The sequence below is a fragment of the Oncorhynchus tshawytscha genome, linkage group LG10 (assembly GCF_018296145.1).
Source record: "Oncorhynchus tshawytscha isolate Ot180627B linkage group LG10, Otsh_v2.0, whole genome shotgun sequence".
Taxonomy (NCBI): Eukaryota; Metazoa; Chordata; class Actinopteri; order Salmoniformes; family Salmonidae; genus Oncorhynchus; species Oncorhynchus tshawytscha.
Window position 1 is genome coordinate 3,362,914 of NC_056438.1, and position 16,441 is coordinate 3,379,354.

Genomic DNA, 16,441 nt, shown 5'->3' on the forward strand with positions numbered 1-16,441 from the left:
GTGCGTTCTGAGCCCCCTCCTGTACTCCCTGTTCACCCACGACTGCGTGGCCACGCACGCCTCCAACTCAATCATCAAGTTTGCGGACGACACAACAGTGGTAGGCTTGATTACCAACAACGACGAGACGGCCTACAGGGAGGAGGTGAGGGCCCTCGGAGTGTGGTGTCAGGAAAATAACCTCACACTCAACGTCAACAAAACTAAGGAGATGATTGTGGACTTCAGGAAACAGCAGAGGGAACACCCCCATCCACATCGATGGAACAGTAGTGGAGAGGGTAGCAAGTTTAAGTTCCTCGGCATACACATCACAGACAAACTGAATTGGTCCACTCACACAGACAGCATCGTGAGGAAGGCGCAGCAGCGCCTCTTCAACCTCAGGAGGCTGAAGAAATTCGGCTTGTCACCAAAAGCACTCACAAACTTCTACAGATGCACAATCGAGAGCATCCTGGCGGGCTGTATCACCGCCTGGTATGGCAACTGCACCGCCCTCAACCGTAAGGCTCTCCAGAGGGTAGTGAGGTCTGCACAACGCATCACCGGGGGCAAACTACCTGCCCTCCAGGACACCTACACCACCCGATGCTACAGGAAGGCCATAAAGATCATCAAGGACATCAACCACCCGAGCCACTGCCTGTTCACCCCGCTGTCATCCAGAAGGCGAGGTCAGTACAGGTGCATCAAAGCTGGGACCGAGAGACTGAAAAACAGCTTCTATCTCAAGGCCATCAGACTGTTAAACAGCCACCACTAACATTGAGTGGCTACTGCCAACACACTGTCAATGACACTGACTCTACTCCAGCCACTTTAATCATGGGAATTGATGGGAAATGATGTAAATATATCACTAGCCACTTTAAACAATGCTACCTTATATAATGTTACTTACCCTACATTGTTCATCTCATATGCATACGTTGATACTGTACTCTATATCATCGACTGCATCCTTATGTAATACATGTATCACTAGCCACTTTAACTATGCCACTTGGTTTACATACTTATCTCATATGTATATACTGTACTCGATATCATCTACTGTATCTTGCCTATGCTGCTCTGTACCATCACTCATTCATATATCCTTATGTACATATTCTTTATCCCCTTACACTGTGTATAAGACAGTAGTTTTTTTGGAATTGTTAGTTAGATTACTTGCTCGTTATTACTGCATTGTCGGAACTAGAAGCACAAGCATTTCGCTACACTCGCATTAACATCTGCTAACCATGTGTATGTGACAAATAAAATTTGATTTGATTTAGAGAACGTGAACCAGAGACATAGAGAACCTGAACCAGAGACATAGAGAACGTGAACCAGAGACATAGAGAACCTGAACCAGAGACATAGAGAACGTGAACCAGAGACATAGAGAACGTGAACCAGAGACATAGAGAACATGAACCAGAGACATAGAGAACGTGAACCAGAGACATAGAGAACGTGAACCAGAGACATAGAGAACGTGAACCAGAGACATTGTGCAAAGGAACAAAGTTTTGACACATGCAGAACTGGCTCTAGAGGTCTACAGCTGTATCTGTATGGAGTCGCTAGGGCAACGGGCCTGCCTGCCCTGGAGTTGCTAAGGCAACGGGCCTGCCCTGGAGTTGCTAGGGTAACGGGCCTGCCTGCCCTGGAGTCACTAGGGCAACGGGCCTGCCTGCACTGAGAAGAGAAGGGGGGGGAGGAGCAGACTGGCCGAGAAATGAGAATTTAAAAAACTCAAGGAAATCAAGATAGCAGTGGCAGCTGTCCAGATCTCTTAAACGGGCAGAAATGTAACACGTTATGATGTCCCCTGTCACCTTATTCATTAAGCCACTTACTGAGATAACTAGTTAAACTTATGGGTTGTGTAAAACGCATGATTCTGCTTTTTTTTCCACACAGGAAAATAATAAATACCTTGCTGTGTTTTGTAAACGCAGATCTAAAATACTTCTTATTGGAATTTCTTCTCGACATCAGACTAATTTTGTGCTTCAGTTGCACTTCTCCCTTCAGATGAGAATTCACTAACGGACATTGTGGAGCTACTGTTCTCCATCATTCTACCTATCAGCAGACAGACTGATGTGGAGCGACTGTTCTCCATCATTCTATCAGCAGACAGACTGATGTGGAGCTACTGTTCTCCATCATTCTATCAGCAGACAGACTGATGTGGAGCTACTGTTCTCCATCATTCTATCAGCAGACAGGACTGATGTGGAGCTACTGTTCTCCATCATTCTATCAGCAGACAGCACTCTGATGTGGAGCTACTGTTCTCCATCATTCTATCAGCAGGCAGCACTCTGATGTGGAGCTACTGTTCTCCATCATTCTATCAGCAGACAGCACTCTGACTGATGTGGAGCTACTGTTCTCCATCATTCTATCAGCAGACAGCACTCTGACTGATGTGGAGCTACTGTTCTCCATCATTCTATCAGCAGACAGCACTCTGACTGATGTGGAGCTACTGTTCTCCATCATTCTATCAGCAGACAGCACTCTGATGTGGAGCTACTGTTCTCCATCATTCTGTCAGCAGACAGCACTCTGACTAATGTGGAGCTACTGTTCTCCATCATTCTATCAGCAGACAGACTGATGTGGAGCTACTGTTCTCCATCATTATATCAGCAGACAGCACTCTGATGTGGAGCTACTGTTCTCCATCATTCTGTCAGCAGACAGCACTCTGACTAATGTGGAGCTACTGTTCTCCATCATTCTATCAGCAGACAGACTGATGTGGAGCTACTGTTCTCCATCATTCTATCAGCAGACAGACTGATGTGGAGCTACTGTTCTCCATCATTCTATCAGCAGACAGACTGATGTGGAGCTACTGTTCTCCATCATTCTATCAGCAGACAGACTGATGTGGAGCTACTGTTCTCCATCATTCTATCAGCAGACAGACTGATGTGGAGCTACTGTTCTCCGGTACTTTTCTCATTGTAGCCAAGCCTATTTTTTCTCCCGTAAAATGCAAGATGAACTTTAAGCAAAACATTAGAGAGAATATAGCTGGCTACGTTATTTCTATGATAAGCCTAACACACTTGAAATATGACGGCCATGTACCGTTTTTTTTTTTTTTGCAAAAAAATGTTTCCCTTATCAGTAAGTTAATTTACTTGTGTGGCTGCCAGCCAAACAGCGTTGCACTTCTGTTATCATCGGATGAAAAACGAAGCCATTTGTGCGTCTAATGTGATGGCTTGTATTTTCTGTAAAGATAATTATCGTTGCACATCCCTGATCACTCTATTGAGGCAACAATAAAAAATAAATAAAAAACTTTCAATATATAATTAAAAGGGGACTAAGTAGTGAACGAGTAGACACTTCAGGAGGAAGGAGAGATTGTTGGGATGTATCCTAAATCCAGCGTTCTCCATGGTTCTGAACCCTGAACCCTGAAAAATAGGTTAAGGTTGTAGAGCCCTGCACGGCCTGTGGTTCTGAACCCTTATAGGTTAAGGTTGTAGAGCCCTGCACGGCCTGTGGTTCTGAACCCTTATAGGTTAAGGTTGTAGAGCCCTGCACGGCCTGTGGTTCTGAACCCTTATAGGTTAAGGTTGTAGAGCTGTGCACGGCCTGTGGTTCTGAACCCTTATAGGTTAAGGTTGTAGAGCCCTGCACGGCCTGTGGTTCTGAACCCTTATAGGTTAAGGTTGTAGAGCCCTGCACGGCCTGTGGTTCTGAACCCTTATAGGTTAAGGTTAGAGCCCTGCACGGCCTGTGGTTCTGAACCCTTATAGAGCCCTGCATGGCCTGTGGTTCTGAACCCTTATAGGTTAAGGTTGTAGAGCCCTGCACGGCCTGTGGTTCTGAACCCTTATAGGTTAAGGTTGTAGAGCCCTGCACGGCCTGTGGTTCTGAACCCTTATAGGTTAAGGTTGTAGAGCCCTGCACGGCCTGTGGTTCTGAACCCTTATAGGTTAAGGTTGTAGAGCCCTGCACGGCCTGTGGTTCTGAACCCTTATAGGTTAAGGTTGTAGAGCCCTGCACGGCCTGTGGTTCTGAACCCTTATAGGTTAAGGTTGTAGAGCCCTGCACGGCCTGTGGTTCTGAACCCTTATAGGTTAAGGTTGTAGAGCCTGCACGGCCTGTGGTTCTGAACCCTTATAGGTTAAGGTTGTAGAGAGCTGTGCACGGCCTGTGGTTCTGTAGAACGGCCTGTGGTTCTGAACCCTTATAGGTTAAGGTTGTAGAGCCCTGCACGGCCTGTGGTTCTGAACCCTTATAGGTTAAGGTTGTAGAGCCCTGCACGGCCTGTGGTTCTGAACCCTTATAGGTTAAGGTTGTAGAGCCCTGCACGGCCTGTGGTTCTGAACCCTTATAGGTTCTGAACGGCCTGTGGTTCTGAACCCTTATAGGTTAAGGTTGTAGAGAGCCTGTGGTTCTGAACCCACGGCCCGTGGTTCTGAACCCTTATAGGTTAAGGTTGTAGAGCCCTGCACGGCCCGTGGTTCTGAACCCTTATAGGTTAAGGTTGTAGAGCTGTGCACGTTCTGCCTTATAGGTGGTTCTGCACGGCCCGTGGTTCTGAACCCTTATAGGTTAAGGTTGTAGAGCTGTGCACGGCCTGTGGTTCTGAACCCTTATAGGTTAAGGTTGTAGAGCTGTGCACGGCCCGTGGTTCTGAACCCTTATAGGTTAAGGTTGTAGAGCCCTGCATGGCCTGTGGTGCTGAACCCTCGGTGCCGGGCGGACAGCTGGGGTCTTTGAGCGTGGGTGGGACCAGGGCCTTCTCCTAATAAATGTACTCTCTGACTGCTGTGCCACACCCAGTCAGTCAGAATACAACAGTCCAGTCATCACATACAGGTGTTAATAATTCATTACGTTAAGTGATTGCAGGAGGCTATTGTTATAAGTCTGGTTTGAGCATGAGGAGAAGAATCCAATCAGAAGTCATTTCCTACCCGTTTTTAGAACGGTTACTATTAGCCTAACGTTGTCAAACATTCAACGGAAGAAAAACGATGTGAAGTCTGTTATAACTATGATTCAGATGAGGTAGTAGACCGGTTAATGATTGAACTAACGGCGCTAGGACCCGGAAATAACCTGGCTCCTCCTTCTCCCCGGGAGCACGCGCTAGACGTTTGGGTCCTCTGCTCACCTGCTAGAGGAACTCGCTATCCCCTCATACTAGCACAGCACCGGGGAGAGAATAGGACTGGGTTGTGATAATCACGCAGGACGCTCTTTGTCTCGCTCTCTCCGCAGCTACGCTGTCTCGCGCCTGTCGCAACCCTGCGGTTGGGCACCGATCGCGCGTGTGCAGAACGTAGAAATTGTCGCACGCCCGGAATGAAATTAAAACATCGATGGTTGGTTGGTGACGTTTCTGCTTCCTAAATTTGGATTATTCGGGATTCCTGGATTCCTTTTTTTTTATAACACTCGCGAATCCCAGGAATATCGAACCAGACGTGGCAGAGCGAGCCCATAGCAACCGATTCCCACCGTGAAGATACATCCGCTGTTAATCCACAGTCCAAGACAAATCAATGTCCTAGTATTCATCTATTCTAGTTAAACATATACTTTCTGACGGAGAACAATGTCCTAGGCTACAACGTTTGATTATAGAATTAACCTACAATTTCTCCATTTAGTCTACAAGGAAGTTGCCTGTCATGTGGACGTGGGATGCACTCTAGAGTAGTGTATTGATAGGTTAGAAAATAGCCTACACCGTTTCTTCAGCATCACGCTACAATAGACCGGTCAGATGATGATGATGATGATGATGCTACAGTAAGATGCTGGTGTGACGTTGCTGGATCCCTTTTCTCTCTCTATACGCACCTCATCATCACCGCCCAGCCCAGCGGCAGACAGACAGACAGACGGACAGACAGACCTTAGGAAGAGGGCTGGACCGCTATTGGCTACAGTAAAACCGCCAACCGAACATGCTCACGTAGCAGCAGCAGGAGCAGCATCAGTGTGTTAACAAGGAACCGGTAATCGCTAGGCTACAGACCATGCCCGGTGTAACCTATTATAAAGGGATGTTGACTGACTGACGAGTTGTGATTATCGTGAATAGATGGACGGTTAGGCTGCTACCAGGATCCCTTTTCATTCTACCACATGCTGATGATGACAATGAAATAAAAGATTCGGTAACCGGTAGAAAAGAACTGTGAATCTGTGTGAATCCTATAGTTAACGATAACCGCGATGTCTCTCAACAAGACTATCGAGCTGGAACATTTCGATGAACGGGACAAGGCTCGTCGTAGCCGGTCCACTCGCTCCACTGGTGCTTCTACCGGCGGGGGATCCGGTTCGAGAGGCAGCAGCCTGGTGCCAAGCCCCGCGCACAGCGCCAACTGCAGCTACTACCGCACGCGCACGCTGCAGACTCTCACCTCAGAGAAACGTGCCAAGAAGGTCAGGTTCTACCGGAATGGGGACAGGTATTTCAAGGGACTCGTGTATGCGGTCTCTAACGACAGGTTCCGGTCATATGATGCGCTGCTGATGGAGCTGACCCGGTCCCTGGCGGACAACCTGCACCTGCCTCAGGGCGTGCGCGCCATCTATACGGTGGACGGGATCAAGAAGATCACTTCTATGGATGAACTGGCTGAGGGTAAGAGAGAGAGTGTGTGTGTCTGCGTGCGTGCGTGCATGTGTGTGTGTGGGTATGTGTGTGTGTGCACGTGTGCGTGTGTGTGCACGTGTGTGTCTGTCCATCACATCTAAAAGTCTCACCTGAATTCGCATTTATCATTTAATGTCCCCAGAATGAGACAAATATATTAATCAATCAGTCATTCAAATGATCAATCAACCAATCTCTAGCCTGGATTAGGTCACGAGGAAGAACACCAACAAGCTCTCACAGTCTCACGTCTGTCCATAAACATCACATTTCATTCTGAAGGGTTTGGGATAGGGTTATGAATGGTTAAGGTAATGGTTAAGGTCTGGGATAGGGTTATGAATGGTTAAGGTCTGGGATAGGGTTATGAATGGTTAAGGTTGGGGATAGGGTTATGAATGGTTAAGGTCTGGGATAGGGTTATGAATGGTTAAGGTAAGGGTTAGGGTTTGGGAATGGTTAGGTAATGGTTAAGGTCTGGGATAGGGTTATGAATGGTTAAGGTCTGGGATAGGGTTATGAATGGTTAAGGTTGGGGATAGGGTTATGAATGGTTAAGGTAATGGTTAAGGTCTGGGATAGGGTTATGAATGGTTAAGGTCTGGGATAGGGTTATGAATGGTTAAGGTTGGGGATAGGGTTATGAATGGTTAAGGTCTGGGTTAAGGTCTGGGAATGGTTATGAATGGTTAAGGTTTGGGATAGGGTTATGAATGGTTAAGGTAAGGGTTAAGGTTTGGGATAGGGTTATGAAATAAGGGTTAAGGTCTGGGATAGGGTTATGAATGGTTAAGGTCTGGGATAGGGTTATGAATGGTTAAGGTCTGGGATAGGGTTATGAATGGTTAAGGTCTGGGATAGGGTTATGAATGGTTAAGGTAATGGTTAAGGTCTGGGATAGGGTTATGAATGGTTAAGGTTTGGGATAGGGTTATGAATGGTTAAGGTTTGGGATAGGGTTATGAATGGTTAAGGTAAGGGTTAACGTCTGGGATAGGGTTATGAATGGTTAAGGTAAGGGTTAAGGTCTGGGATAGGGTTATGAATGGTTAAGGTAAGGGTTAAGGTTTGGGATAGGGTTATGAATGGTTAAGGTTTGGGATAGGGTTATGAATGGTTAAGGTAAGGGTTAACGTCTGGGATAGGGTTATGAATGGTTAAGGTCTGGGATAGGGTTATGAATGGTTAAGGTAAGGGTTAAGGTAAGGGTTAAGGTAAGGGTTAAGGTAAGGGTTAACGTCTGGGATAGGGTTATGAATGGTTAAGGTAAGGGTTAAGGTAAGGGTTAAGGTAAGGGTTAGTGGTGAGCACTGGGATTGAACACACAATGGTTAAGTAAGGGTTAAGGTTTGGGATAGGGTTACCTGATGGTTAGGTAAGGGTTCAGGTCTAGTGGACGGTTTGAATCATTAAGGACATGGTTGGTACCTGGACAGACATGAATGGTTCACCTTGGGTCCTAAGGTTTGATGGGTTATGAATGGTTAAGGTTTGGGACACACACACACACACACACACACACACAGGGTTAAGGTCTGGGACACACACACACAATGGTTAAGGTAACACACACACACACACACACAGGTCTGGGATAGGGTTATGAATGGTTAACCATGGTTAAAGTTTGGGAAATGGTTAAAAACAGTTCCTGTTCCATTAAGGTAAGGGTTAAGGTAAGGGTTAAGGTAAGGGTTAAGGTAAGGGTTAACGTCTGGGATAGGGTTATGAATGGTTAAGGTAAGGGTTAAGGTAAGGGTTAAGGTAAGGGTTAGTGGTGAGCACTGGGATTGAACACACAACCCTCGGAGTCGGAGCTCGTTGTTAACCCCTACCTGATGGTTAGAGCGGTCACTCCTAGTGGACGGTTTTTAAGTCATCTCCCGACATCCTTGGTACCTGGACAGACATCGAATTTCACCTTGGATCCTGAATGACCTGACCCTCACACACACACACACACACACACACACACACACACACACACACACACACACACACACACACACACACACACACACACACACACACACACACTCCATGTGTAACCATGGAAAGTTCCCTGGAAATGGAAAAACAGTCTCCTGTTCCATTAACGGTAGCTCTAGCCGGTAAACGTTATGTAGAGTAGCGGTAAGTGCTGCTGTTACCGGGTCAATGAGAGGGCAGTGTTTAGAGAGAGACTGGCAGTGTAGGTCAGATAGACTGACATGCCCTGTCTGTGTCTGTGTTGAGGCCACTCTGGCTGCATAGACTATAGAATCCTCCTCCTCCTCTCCATCATCTCAATAGACTATAGAACCCTCCTCCTCCTCTCCATCATCTCAATAGACTATAGAACCCTCCTCCTCCTCTCCACCTCAATAGACTATATAACCCTCCTCCTCCTCTTCTTCACCTCAATAGACTATAGAACCTTCCTCCTCCTCTCCTTCATCTCAATAGACTATAGAACACACCTCCTCCTCCTCTTCTTCACCTCAATAGACTATAGAACCCTCCTCCTCCTCCTCCTTCATCTCAATAGACTATAGAACCCTCCTCCTCTTCATCTCAATAGACTATAGAACCCTCCTCCTCCTCTCCATCTCAATAGACTATAGAACCCTCCTCCTCCTCCTCCTTCATCTCAATAGACTATATAACCCTCCTCCTCCACCTCCTTCATCTCAATAGACTATATAACCCTCCTCCTCCTCCTTCATCTCAATAGACTATAGAACCCTCCTCCTCCTCCTTCATCTCAATAGACTATAGAACCCTCCTCCTCCTCCTTCATCTCAATAGACTATAGAACCCTCCTCCTCCTCCTTCATCTCAATAGACTATAGAACCCTCCTCCTCCTCCTTCATCTCAATAGACTATAGAACCCTATAGAACCCTCCTCCTCCTTCATCTCAATAGACTATAGAACCCTCCTCCTCCCTCCTTCATCTCAATAGACTATAGAACTATCTCAATAACCCTCCTCCTCCTCCTTCATCTCAATAGACTATAGAACCCTCCTCCTCTTCATCTCAATAGACTATAGAACCCTCCTCCTCCTCCTCCTTCATCTCAATAGACTATAGAACCCTCCTCCTCCTCCTCTTCATCTCAATAGACTATAGAACCCTCCTCCTCCTCCTCTTCATCTCAATAGACTATAGAACCCTCCTCCTCCCTCCTTCATCTCAATAGACTATAGAACCCTCCTCCTCCTCTCCTTCATCTCAATAGACTATACCCTCCTCCTCCCTCCTTCATCTCAATAGACTATAGAACCCTCCTCCTCCTCTCCTTCATCTCAATAGACTATAGAACCCTCCTCCTCCTCTCCTTCATCTCAATAGACTATAGAACCCTCCTCCTCCTCTCCTTCATCTCAATAGACTATAGAACCCTCCTCCTCCTCTCCTCCTTCATCTCAATAGACTATAGAACCCTAGACCTCCTCCTCCTCTTCATCTCAATAGACTATAGAACCCTCCTCCTCCTCCTCCTTCATCTCAATAGACTATAGAAACCCTCCTCCTCCTCCTTCATCTCTCATAGACTATAGAACCCTCCTCCTCCCTCCTTCATCTCAATAGACTATAGAACCCTCCTCCTCCTCTCCTTCATCTCAATAGACTATAGAACCCTCCTCCTCCTCTCCTTCATCTCAATAGACTATAGAACCCTCTCCTCCTCCTCCTTCATCTCAATAGACTATAGAACCCTCCTCCTCCTTCATCTCAATAGACTATAGAACCCTCCTCCTCCTCTTCATCTCAATATAACCCTCCTCCTCCTCCTCCTTCATCTCAATAGACTATAGAAATCTCCTATAGAACCCTCCTCCTCCTCTTCATCTCAATAGACTATAGAAATCTCAATAGACTATAGAACCCTCCTCCTCCTCCTTCATCTCAATAGACTATAGAACCCTCCTCCTCCTCTCTTCATCTCAATAGACTATAGAACCCTCCTCCTCCTCCTCCTTCATCTCAATAGACTATAGAACCCTCTTCATCTCCTCCTCCTCCTTCATCTCAATAGACTATAGAACCCTCCTCCTCCTCCTCTTCATCTCAATAGACTATAGAACCCTCCTCCTCCTCTCTTCATCTCAATAGACTATAGAACCCTCCTCCTCCTCTCCTTCATCTCAATAGACTATAGAACCCTCCTCCTCCTCTTCATCTCAATAGACTATAGAACCCTCCTCCTCCTCTTCATCTCAATAGACTATATAACCCTCCTCCTCCTCCTTCATCTCAATAGACTATATAACCCTCCTCCTCCTCCTTCATCTCAATAGACTATAGAACCCTCCTCCTCCTCCTCCTTCATCTCAATAGACTATAGAACCCTCCTCCTCCTCCTCCTTCATCTCAATAGACTATATAACCCTCCTCCTCCTCCTCCTTCATCTCAATAGACTATAGAACCCTCCTCCTCCTCCTCCTCTTCATCTCAATAGACTATATAACCCTCCTCCTCCTCCTCCTTCATCTCAATAGACTATATAACCCTCCTCCTCCTCCTTCATCTCAATAGACTATATAACCCTCCTCCTCCTCCTTCATCTCAATAGACTATATAACCCTCCTCCTCCTTCATCTCAATAGACTATAATAGACTATATAACCCTCCTCCTCCTCCTTCATCTCAATAGACTATATAACCCTCCTTCATCTCAATAGACTATATAACCCTCCTCCTCCTCCTTCATCTCAATAGACTATATAACCCTCCTCCTCCTCCTCCTTCATCTCAATAGACTATATAACCCTCCTCCTCCTCCTCCTTCATCTCAATAGACTATATAACCCTCCTCCTCCTCCTCCTTCATCTCAATAGACTATATAACCCTCCTCCTCCTCCTCCTTCATCTCAATAGACTATATAACCCCCTCCTCCTCCTTCATCTCAATAGACTATATAACCCTCCTCCTCTCCTTCATCTCAATAGACTATAGAACCCTCCTCCTCCTCCTCCTTCATCTCAATAGACTATAGAACCCTCCTCCTCCTCCCTCCTTCATCTCAATAGACTATATAACCCATCTCCTCCTCCTCCTCCTTCATCTCAATAGACTATAGAACCCTCCTCCTCCTCCTCCTTCATCTCAATAGACTATAGAACCCTCCTCCTCCTCCTTCATCTCAATAGACTATAGAACCCTCCTCCTCCTCTTCATCTCAATAGACTATAGAACCCCCTCCTCTCCTTCATCTCAATAGACTATAGAACCCTCCTCCTCCTCCCTCCTCCTTCCTTCATCTCAATAGACTATAGAACCCTCCTCCTCCTCTCCTTCATCTCAATAGACTATAGAACCCTCCTCCTCCTCTCCTTCATCTCAATAGACTATAGAACCCTCCTCCTCCTCCTCTCCTTCATCTCAATAGACTATAGAACCCTCCTCCTCCTCTCCTTCATCTCAATAGACTATAGAACCCTCCTCCTCCTCTCCTTCATCTCAATAGACTATATAACCCTCCTCCTCCCTCCTTCATCTCAATAGACTATAGAACCCTCCTCCTCCTCCTCCTTCATCTCAATAGACTCCTCCTCCCTCCTTCATCTCAATAGACTATATAACCCTCCTCCTCCTCCTTCATCTCAATAGACTATAGAACCCTCCTCCTCCTCCTCCTTCATCTCAATAGACTATAGAACCCTCCTCCTCCTCTCCTTCATCTCAATAGACTATAGAACCCTCCTCCTATAGAACCCCTCCTTCATCTCAATAGACTATAGAACCCTCCTCCTCCTCTCCTTCATCTCAATAGAACCCTCCTCCTCCTCTCCTTCATCTCTAGACTATAGAACCCTCTCCTCCTCTCCTTCATCTCAATAGACTATAGAACCCTCCTCCTCCTCTCCTTCATCTCAATAGACTATAGACTATAGAACCCTCCTCCTCCTCCTCTCTTCATCTCAATAGACTATAGAACCCTCCTAGAACCCTCCTCCTTCATCTCAATAGACTATAGAACCCCTCCTCCTCCTCCTTCATCTCAATAGACTATAGAACCCTCCTCCTCCTCTCCTTCATCTCAATAGACTATAGAACCCTCCTCCCTCCTTCATCTCAATAGACTATATAACCCTCCTCCTCCTCCTTCATCTCAATAGACTATATAACCCTCCTCCTCCTCCTTCATCTCAATAGACTATATAACCCTCCTCCTCCTCCTTCATCTCAATAGACTATATAACCCTCCTCCTCCTCCTCTCCATCTCAATAGACTATATAACCCTCCTCCTCCTCCTCCTTTATCTCAATAGACTATAGAACCCTCCTCCTCCTCTTCATCTCAATAGACTATAGAAACTCCTCCTCCTCTTCATCTCAATAGACTATAGAACCCTCCTCCTCCTCCTCCTTCATCTCAATAGACTATAGAACCCTCCTCCTCCCTTCATCTCAATAGACTATAGAACCCTCCTCCTCCTCCTTCATCTCAATAGACTATAGAACCCTCCTCCTCCTCCTTCATCTCAATAGACTATAGAACCCTCCTCCTCCTCCTCCTTCATCTCAATAGACTATAGAACCCCTCCTCCTTCATCTCAATAGACTATAGAACCCTCCTCATCTCAATAGACTATAGAACCCTCCTCCTCCCTCCTTCATCTCAATAGACTATAGAACCCTCCTCCTCCTCTCCTTCATCTCAATAGACTATAGAACCCTCCTCCTCCTCTCCATCTCAATAGACCTCCTCCTCCTTCATCTCAATAGACTATAGAACCCTCCTCCTCCTTCATCTCAATAGACTATAGAACCCTCCTCCTCCTCCTCCTCCTTCATCTCAATAGACTATAGAACCCTCCTCCTCCTCCTCCTCCTTCATCTCAATAGACTATAGACCCCCTCCTCCTCCTCCTCCTTCATCTCAATAGACTATAGAACCCTCCTCCTCCTCCTTCATCTCAATAGACTATAGAACCCTCCTCCTCCTCCTCCTTCATCTCAATAGACTATAGAACCCTCCTCCTCCTCCTCCTTCATCTCAATAGACTATAGAACCCTCCTCCTAACCCTCCTTCATCTCAATAGACTATAGAACTTCCTCCTCCTCCTCCTCCTTCATCTCAATAGACTATAGAACCCCCTCCTCCCTCCTTCATCTCAATAGACTATAGAACCCTCCTCCTCCTCCATCTCTTCATCTCAAGACTATAGAACCCTCCTCCTCCTCCTCTTCATCTCAATAGACTATAGAACCCTCCTCCTCCTCCTCCTTCACCCTCCTCCTCCTCCTCCCTTCATCTCAAGACTATAGAACCCTCCTCCTCCTCCTCCTCCTCCTCTTCATCTCAATAGACTATAGAACCCTCCTACTCCTCCTCCTTCATCTCAATAGACGATAGAACCCTCCTCCTCCTCTTCATCTCAATAGACTATAGAACCCTCCTCCTCCTCTCCATCTCAATAGACTATAGAACCCTCCTCCTCCTCCTCTTCATCTCAATACACTATAGAACTCTCCTCCTCCTCCTCTCCTTCATCTCAATATTATTTCGCTTGTCCCCCAAGAGTTCACCTGGTGATGAAGTGTAACTCAACCTGGTCAGTAACTTGCTCAGTAGAAACACCCAAGAGTTAATTTACTGGAATTAAAGGGGTGGGGTCATTTTTTTTGTCCACAAAGCAATTATTCTAAAATGACCCAAAATAAGAAGAGAACATTATGCCTGATTAAACTAAGCGCAGGTTCCCGTGGGAACAGTGACAGGTGAGAGGATTATGCAAAAATGGCCCAACGTGCTTGACTAGCACTGTCATTACCTTATGCAAATAGGACTGTAACACACACACACACACACACCACGGCACACACACACTCCACACTGGCAGAATTGCATTCACTATCTATCCTCCAGGTATTTGAATAGCTACCAATGTCACCAAGTACCAAGGTCAAACAGTGTTATCAAAGAATACAGGAGAATACAGTAGAGGAGAGGAGAGGTGAGGAGAGAGGGGGTAGAGGAGGAGAGAGGGGGTAGAGGAGGGGAGGGGGTCGGGGAGGAGAGGGGAGAGGAGAGGAGAGGAGGGGAGCAGAGGAGGGGGTAGAGGATGGGAGAGGAAAGGAGGGGGTAGAGGAGGGGGTAGAGGAGTGGAGGGGGAGAGGAGGGGGTAGAGGAGTGGAGAGAAAATAAGAAGGAGAGGAGAGAAGAGGAGGGGAGAGGGGGGTAGAGGAGGAAAGGAGAGGAGGGGAGAGAAGGGAGGAGATGGGGAGAGGGGAGGAGGAGAGGTGTGCAGAAATTCCTTTTAAGGTAGCAACGGCGAGCACTCCAAGGAGATGCAGTCCTAAAACAGAGGTTGGTATGATAGATGTGATGAAGCCTGACACCAAGGCTGCATCAGAAATAGCACCCTATCCTGTCTGTAGTGCACTACTGTTGACCAGAGACTTATGGGCCCCCAGTCTGTAGTGCAATATGGGCCCCCAGTCTGTAGTGTACTATGGGCCCCCAGTCTGTAGTGTACTATGGGCCCCCAGTCTGTAGTGTACTATGGGCCCCCAGTCTGTAGTGTACTATGGGCCCCCAGTCTGTAGTGTACTATGGGCCCCCAGTCTGTAGTGTACTATGGGCCCCCAGTCTGTAGGTGTACTATGGGCCCCCAGTCTGTAGTGTACTATGGGCCCCCAGTCTGTAGTGTACTATGGGCCCCCAGTCTGTAGTGTACTATGGGCCCCCAGTCTGTAGTGTACTATGGGCCCCCAGTCTGTAGTGTACTATGGGCCCCCAGTCTGTAGTGTACTATGGGCCCCCAGTCTGTAGTGTACTATGGGCCCCCAGTCTGTAGTGTACTATGGGCCCCCAGTCTGTAGTGTACTATGGGCCCCCAGTCTGTAGTGCACTATGGCCCCCAGTCTGTAGTGCACTATGGGCCCCCAGTCTGTAGTGCACTATGGGCCCCCAGTCTGTAGTGCACTATGGGCCCCCAGTCTGTAGTGTACTATGGGCCCCCAGTCTGTAGTGTACTATGGGCCCCCAGTCTGTAGTGTACTATGGGCCCCCAGTCTGTAGTGTACTATGGGCCCCCAGTCTGTAGTGTACTATGGGCCCCCAGTCTGTAGTGTACTATGGGCCCCCAGTCTGTAGTGTACTATGGGCCCCCAGTCTGTAGTGTACTATGGGCCCCCAGTCTGTAGTGTACTATGGGCCCCCAGTCTGTAGTGTACTATGGGCCCCCAGTCTGTAGTGTACTATGGGCCCCCAGTCTGTAGTGTACTATGGGCCCCCAGTCTGTAGTGTACTATGGGCCCCCAGTCTGTAGTGTGGCCCCCAGTCTGTAGTGCACTATGGGCCCCCAGTCTGTAGTGCACTATGGGCCCCCAGTCTGTAGTGCACTATGGGCCCCCAGTCTGTAGTGCACTATGGGCCCCCAGTCTGTAGTGCACTATGGGCCCCCAGTCTGTAGTGCACTATGGGCCCCCAGTCTGTGTGTACTAGTGTACTATGGGCCCCCAGTCTGTAGTGCACTATTGGCCCCCAGGTGACTATTAGTCTGTGTGCACTATGGGCCCCCAGTCTGTAGTGCACTATGGGCCCCAGTCTGTAGTGCACTATGGGCCCCCAGTCTGTGGACTATGGGCCCCCAGTCTGTAGTGCACTATGGGCCCCCAGTCTGTAGTGCACTATGGGCCCCCAGTCTGTAGTGCACTATGGGCCCCCAGTCTGTAGTGTACTATGGGCCCCCAGTCTGTAGTGTACTATGGGCCCCCAGTCTGTAGTGTACTATGGGCCCCCAGTCTGTAGTGTACTATGGGCCCCCAGTCTGTAGGTACTATGGGCCCCCAGTCTG

General features: G+C 47.5%; 1 protein-coding gene across 1 annotated transcript in view; it reads left to right on the forward strand.

The window, feature by feature from the left end:
* Positions 1–5,111: 5,111 nt before the first annotated feature.
* Positions 5,112–16,441, forward strand: part of LOC112238119 (serine/threonine-protein kinase DCLK2-like) — a 74,026-nt gene continuing 62,696 nt past the window's right edge. Inside the window, exon 1 of the mRNA XM_042328017.1 lies at positions 5,112–6,634. Within this exon, the coding sequence (XP_042183951.1) occupies positions 6,220–6,634 (415 nt within the window). The 5' untranslated portion in view covers positions 5,112–6,219. The remainder of the gene's footprint in view (positions 6,635–16,441) is intronic.